Source organism: Ovis canadensis, chromosome 4 (assembly GCF_042477335.2).
Source record: "Ovis canadensis isolate MfBH-ARS-UI-01 breed Bighorn chromosome 4, ARS-UI_OviCan_v2, whole genome shotgun sequence".
Taxonomy (NCBI): Eukaryota; Metazoa; Chordata; class Mammalia; order Artiodactyla; family Bovidae; genus Ovis; species Ovis canadensis.
Genome location: NC_091248.1, coordinates 70246334 through 70253870, shown reverse-complemented (window position 1 = coordinate 70253870; position 7537 = coordinate 70246334). Strand labels below are relative to the sequence as shown.

Below are 7537 nucleotides of genomic sequence, written 5' to 3'. Positions count from 1 at the left end.
TTTTTTTCCCATTACTACTTTATGCAAGTTACTTAAGCTCTCTGTGCTTCAGTTTCTTCATTTGTAAGGTATGGATTACAATAGCATCTGCTTATTGTGATAATCAAGTGAACTCATATATGAAAAGTATTTAAAACTTTCTTCAGCACAAAGTACTTAATAATAGTTATTATTATCATCTCATTTTTGATCTTCAAAGCACAATCTTCAAAAATATTGTGATTGCTGCTACTTACTCCATTTACAGGTAAGCAAATTGAGACTCAAAGAGTTTAATAAACTGTTTTCAAGATCATAAAGATAGTAAGAATCATATAGAATAAGGACTTGAACCTCCAAATCTTATGCTTTTTAATCTCCTTGCCATTGTGGTCCTCCTCTTCCAGGCACCAAAGGCTCAGCCACACCACATTAAACTTTTCTGATTAATAGTGGATCCTTATGTTGATCTACAGTTTCCTCATTTTATTATTTCCTGTCTCTGAAATGGCTTTCCTAACTTTGTCAAGTAGATAAATTTAAAATTATCCTTCAAGACTGAGTTCAGCTGTTACCTCTTCTATCTCACCTTCCTTCTCCCATCTTCACAGAGTTAATTGCTTGTCTGTGTTTCTCTTACACTTATCTCATATATCTCTCTTACAGCACTTATCACATTGTCTCATAATTTGTTCTCTGCTGCTAGATGGTGAACTATGAGAGAATCAGTAAAAATTAAAATTTATTTAAGATGCCAGACTTCCTTTTAAGGGCTTCATAAGGATGCCCTCGTTGAATCCTTTCAATAACTCCAGGATGTATGTTCTATTATCCCTTTTCCCTTGAGGAGACATAGAAAGGTTAAGTAAGTTGCCCAAGATCATAAATGCAATAGGCACACAATAAATGATTGCTGAATTGAATTATTTCTAAGTAAAAATGCCTACAAAAAATGATCAAAAATTTCCTTTTTTCCCTGAAGAAAATGAAATCTCTCAATTCAACATTGTTTTGGGTAGAGGAGAAAAAATAAACTTCTCTTTCATCTAGTTCAATTTTTTCTTTCTTAAAGCTATGAAAAGAAACAACAAATTACCTTTAGCTAGTTGAAATTCAATTATCAGTTCAGCTTTAAAGTTTTTAAAATAATATAATAACTTTACCCCATGATACAGTAAATGATTTACTTCCCAATGATCATTATTCACATGATCTTGAACATCCATATAAGTTAAATGATATTTTATTGTCTATTCAAAACCCAGTAATTCAGGACATGCATTACAATGTCAATTTTAATACTTGTATCAAGAATTTATAAGTTTCCAAACACACAGATTAAAAAAAGAACTGTTTTCTGCCTCTAAGCCAAGACCCTGTGTCTTTCTGAGGATGATGAGGTACCAGAAAGAATGCCGGGTGTGAATAATTTCAAGCCCCAAACTACCTGTGATTCCTTTAAGGCCTTTTTTTTTTCACAGTCACTCAGAAGGAAACACACTCTTTACTTTCCTCTGGGGCCTTACGGGCTCCAGCCCCAGTATTAACTGCCTAATTTGGTGCAAGGAAAACTGGCTTTAATAGCTTTTTGAGCAGTAATGGACATCATCCCCTTAGCAAAAGGGGATGACAGAAAAATTGCTTCTCTATTTTTAAAAACAAGATCTTGTTTATATAATCCTTTTATCAATTTAAAGCCTCTTGGTTTAAATATATTTTTTAGAGCTTGTTACAATGCAATAAATGGCAAAATGAGTTAGCCAAACAATCTTTTTTCATCACCCCAGTTCTCAATAGCCCTTTAGCCTTTATGACTGCTTCGACTGATGATAAAAAGTAATCCAGCCATTTCCAAATGCTACCTTAGTTTGAACCACTGTATAGACTAATTTTGAACTTGTGCCTCAAAATTGAGCAATTCCATCATTTTAATATAATATTAAAAAAAACTTGTGAGAAAATTAGGAAATTCATAGAACACGAGCATGCTTAGAATCAAGAACAACAGCAAAAAAAAGTCAGCGACAGACAATTGTTTTAGTAGACCCTGCAATTTCCATTAAAAGCATTTAAAAGAGAATATTAACAAACATGAAAGTGATTCATTTTTGCATAGAAAAATAAACTCACACGATTTTAGAGTCTTAAATAACCCATAATTCTGGGAACCATTCATTCACCTTGTGTTTAGCCAGTATTTGAAACACTGCCATTTGTCATCATTTAAATTTTCTTTTTCATATAGTTAATATAAGCTAGAGTTTTTGTTCTGCTTTAATAACAATATGGTTTATGCTATATGTGGAATAAAGAATAGAGCAAAGTAAATATATTTAATGTGAATATGCAGAAAGGAAGGGTTTTGGTTCTCTTTGCAGCTCTCCTACAGTAATTCCCATTGCAACACAACTCACTATTGTATGACTTAGCTGAAAAGGATATGTCTCTAATTGTACATTTCATTGTATTTGCAATAGAAGTAAATTTTGAGGGCCAAATAAACTTTTCAGCTGATGGGGGTGAGGTAGGGAGCTTTGTTGTATCTACAGTAAAGAATAAGAAAAACATTGAAGGAGTAGCATGCCTTCATAATGAAAGACATGTAACCTGTTTCACGGGTTATTCCTATCTTTGCTTGAGCACCATGGGAGTTGGCATTTTAGTGCTTTCTTTTGATTGCACTTTACTCAGGCATTCTCATACTAAGTTGCAGGAAGGTGCAAGTATGGAAGAACATCACCTCCCTATCTCTTGAAGGAATTGAAATGTCTCTTAAGTGGAAGTGGAGAGTCAGGACATGGGAGAACTTTTAACACTCAGGGTTTGCTGTAACTTTGTATATAGCACTAATAACTGGAAACTCAGGGTTCCAAAACACAGCACAGTGATTCATATACATGAAACGTGAGAAGAATAGGGAGGCTTCCCTCTGAGTTGAGGGAGTTGATGTATAAAAGACCCCAGGGAATACTGGAAAAAGACAAGGGATAAGGCACTGAAGGAAAAATGGAAAACAGTCCATTTACAGTTATTATTACCAAGTCCATCTTAGAAACATTTACTATTGTAACACTTGTAACTTGTTGCTACTACATATTACTGTGATTAATTTTGTATTATTTAAATGGAGCCACTATGAGAAACTGAACAAGTTACTCACCTCCTTCTGCCTCAGTTTATATCTACATAGGATTTCACAGTTATAACTGAAAGCCTAGCTCCGGCCATGTATCTCACAAATAAACCCACTGTGTACAAAAGGAACCAGATGAGATAGTGTAGACACATCCATGCAAACACATCACCACTATTAAGGAAAACAATTTAAAGCCTGTTCAACTCAGATATAATCAGTCCTAGAGGGACACATTATTATTGATAATAGGTTTTTCTCACAAGGAAGTTGAACTCCCCAGTGGGAATGTATTTTTATGGGTTGCAGATTAGTAACATTTCCAAATTGAATCAGTTACAACTGTTTCAAAATATTGAATATTGCAATGAGTACCAAAATAGATAATATGATTTGGTCATTAAGACACTGAAGCAGACTTTTATTTTATATGATTGCCACCATTACTCATTGACTTATAAATAGAATGATTAACTGGGGATGTATCTCACCCACTGCTTGCCCCTTGACCTGAAATACCAAGCTAGTCAAGAGTAAGCTTAAATGTTAGTCACTACAGTTCAGTATTGTTCACTGATCACTGGAGCTGATCACTTACCTAAGCTGTTGGAATGTGTTATTCCAGATAGCTAGGTAGAATCAGGCAACCCCACTTGGTTGTTGCTGTTGACTCCCCAGTTCCCTATTCTTAATCCATGCCTCAGATTTTTTTCTCATATAAAGGAGGCCAGTGTTCAGAAAACCGGGTCTCTCTGGCCTCAAAATCATTGCTGAATTTTCTCCTGATTGCTGGTGATATTTGAACCTCTCAGCAAAGTTCTTTATAAACATACTTGTGGTAGTTATGTCTCCACTGTAAACTTTTTGAATTGGAAACATAATGTTATCAGAATATCTTTCAATAACATTTTCTTTATTGTATTTTAGATAATAATTTTAGTACTAAAAAGGGGTCTTTATTGCTAGATTCAATTCACTGTTGTATATTAAATTTTGTCTCAGGTCCAATATAAAGTAAAAATGAGTTCAAACAAAGTGCTTATTAAATCATAGCTTGAGTGGCCCTTATATGAGCTAAACTGCATATATCACTGAGATATTTCAATTATTTCTTTTTCCTTACTTATATTTATATTGATGTTCTTTACAGAAACACTGTAGCAATAAATAATTCTGTTTCACTAGATTCCTAATCTTATTTTTCAGGTACCAATAAAAGAAAATAAAATAAAAACCCCAAACAAACAAAAGCAATAACAACTTTTCTGTTTTTGTCATAATGTAATTATAAACCATTCTTTTTACAAGTTAAATAGTTAGAATCCCAGATTTCTACCATGGCCCAAATTAAAATGTGATATCTATATTAAAATTCTGAACCAACCAGCTAAGCAGGTTTACATCTTTAAATATTCTGGCTTGTAAGAATAAATAAGTATGATAAGCTACCAAATAATGCTTTTGCAGACATTATTATTTGTCAGCTTTATACTCCCTTTCATTCATGCATTTCCAGTTCCACAATATAAAGTAGCTACAAAAATAAAAAACAAAACAAAACTGTAATAGAGCTAGTCTTGCTATTTTGTGCTTGCCTCCCTGGTAAGAAAAATTAAGTGCCAAAAATGTAAAATTTATTTCAAGAAAAGTAACAGGCTACACAAGTAAATTTTGGCAAATGCAACTTTATATTGAAATTCACACATCTGTATCTTAAAGAATGAGACTCACAGACTCTAATGTATTTCTAAAATACCAGAAATTATATTATAAGCTTTCACAAGTTAAAACTGAAATAATTTAAACGACCAATACACTGAATGTGCAGAAAATATAAACAAGACTGTGCCTTCGGTAGAATAAATGCTTCACAAATTGTGCAAGATGTCATACTAAGGCTGTGGTCTCCCCTTACAGCCGACTTAAAATATAAACACACATCAACCGCCTGCTTCTTAGAACACACTATAATGGGTAGCACACCTCAGAAGAAAATTTCATTATCCCAGTGATGTGCACCTTAATTTTCAAATCATGTGAGGAAAAAGGAAAAAGAGTGTTACATGATCGTCCATGCACTTCCAGATGCATGACCATGACCAGTTACTGATTCAGTTTCCCTTGACTCCAATTTGCTCCAATACTAAATAAGATGAAAGATACTAGATAACCCTTTAAGGCAACATGTGTTTATTCTGCATTATTAGAACTGCTCAATTGTGACTGGTTGGTACCATTAATGTTGCCTCCCAGACCAATATCTAGTATTCATAAAATATAGATGAATTAGAAAAAACTTTATACCAAATCAACAAAAACCACATAATACAGTTCGATGCTAGCAATTTCACTAGTAGATAAGGAAAGCGGTATTTAGAAATAGTAATGTATTAATACAAAAAAGTAAACTATAATTGGAACCAATATACTGCTTTGGAATGCTCCCCAAAACTTACAAGGCGATTTTTTAAAAGTGATAATCCAATTAATTCATGGCATGTCTTTAGTGAATTACAGTACTTTAAGTCCCCAAATATTTTAGTCCTTGCAAAACAAATAGTATGAAATGTTTTAAAGTCTTCAAACTTCTAAAATTAGTTTTTTATCAACACATTTACCTCATGTCAACTTAATTTATTAAGATGTCCAATGCTAATTGGTTTTTTTTGATGTTTTTTCATAAGTAGTCATATACACAGCATTTAGCACTGATACTTAGCACCTGCTACTTTCATTATCTAGTTTTCAACCACATAAAGAAACTTAGGGCAGTGGTTCCGTCCTTTCTTAATTACAAACCTTCGCTGGCAGTCAGCAGGATCACTCTGAGATTTAAAATAGGATTATAGGTGAACTATTGCAAAGACTGCAGAATGTTGCCCAAATCCTTATAACTGCTGATCCCATTCTTGATTTTCTTCTCAAGAAATGGCTACAGGCCACATTTGCTTAGCAGAGAAGGTTAGTGTTTCACAAGGCTAAAGATTTACAGATGCTCCTTCATATAACACAGTAAGGTTCCCTTGGTAACCTGGATTTTCTGCAGTAAAGAAGGGTTGTGCTGAAACAGCGCCTCAGCTCCCTGTTGGAGAAAATGCAGACAAAAGGATTGATTCCTGCTTGGGCAAAACTCATCCAGACAGCAGCTGTTAGAAATCCCCCTGGTACTACAGGCCCTCTTGCAAAAACTCTCCAATAACAGGCCACCAGGTAGGGGCCCCACAAGGTTAAGAAGAGAAAAGTCATTATATAGAACATTCTGCTGATTCTTTTCTCCATTTTGAATTCATCTAAGACCAATAGCCTTCTTCTGCTCGTGGTGTTTGCATTTTGCCTGATGCCCAGCAAGGTGGGTGGTGTGGGACCCCTTCCAAATCCTGCTAGCCAATTGGCAGCTGCCTGGCCACTGGCTCCAGGACCATGAAAAGTCCAGTTCTGGCTGACTGCTGCTACAAACTGGACTGGCTTCATTTTCCTTCGGTCGTGGACAAAAAATATCAGCTTGAGGTAGACAAGCTGTGTAGCTAGGAGGATGAGGGCAAGGAGCAGCATAAATCCTAAGGAATCATTAGCCCTGAAGGAGCGGTGTTGGAAGGTACATTGATCTTCTTCCCTAATGAATGAGTAAGTGCCCACATCTAAAACTGGGGGAAATGCCATGGCCACAGACAGAGTCCACACCATGCAGATCACAGCCAGACACGTCCAAAAGGTCAGCCTCTTTGTATAGAAGCGATGATGGGCGATAGCTAAGTATCTGGTGACACTGATACAGAAGAGCATGAAAGCAGTGTGAAAACAGGACAAAACCCCCAGAAAGGCAATCACTTTGCAAGTCAGAGTCCCATAAGTCCAAGTAGAGCCATTTTTGACAGAGTTGAATACAAATGGGAAACAAATTGCAGATCTGAGGATATCTGAACAGCAAAGATCCAACAGGAAGTAGTAAGGTGCTCTATGCAAGGTCTTATCTTTCACGAGCAAAATGGAGATCAGAAGGTTGCCCACCACGCTGACTCCTATTATGAAACCCAAGGAAGTCAATTTCAGAAAGGCTGTTAGAGGAGAGAGATTTTGCAAAATGTTGTCAGCTGCATGGCTATAGTTCGCCATAGATGGATGGAGGATAAAGATACAGCCTCAGTCAAGTCTCATGATCTAGATATAAGAACAAGGAAAAGATAGATCCATACATTTTACTGAAAATGTAATCCACAAAGAGAACAGATCCGATCTGCAGTCATGCTTCCTCTTTTCTTTCACTTGATTTGCCATCAGAATATCTGAAAACAACAAAAAAAAGCTATCAGTTTTTAAGTTAACAAGCAATGATGTCAGGCAGTGCTAATATAGAGCTGTTCATTTATGGGGAAGCAAATAAAGTTTTAATTTTGAATAATATTATTTGGTTTAGTATTTGTGCTT

At 35.3% G+C, this 7537-nt stretch overlaps 1 protein-coding gene across 1 annotated transcript; it reads right to left on the bottom strand.

The window, feature by feature from the left end:
* Positions 1 to 4781: 4781 nt before the first annotated feature.
* On the bottom strand, positions 4782 to 7298 carry GPR85 (G protein-coupled receptor 85). The gene has a single exon (XM_069587990.1). It carries the CDS (start codon positions 7223 to 7225, stop codon positions 6113 to 6115), a length of 1113 nt encoding a protein of 370 aa, XP_069444091.1. The 5' UTR covers positions 7226 to 7298; the 3' UTR covers positions 4782 to 6112.
* Between the last annotated feature and the right edge of the window lie 239 nt (positions 7299 to 7537).

Excerpts from the sequence above, each read along its gene's own strand:
- GPR85 (XM_069587990.1), bottom strand. The coding sequence starts at position 7,225 with ATGGCGAACTATAGCCATGCAGCTGACAACATTTTGCAAAATCTCTCT.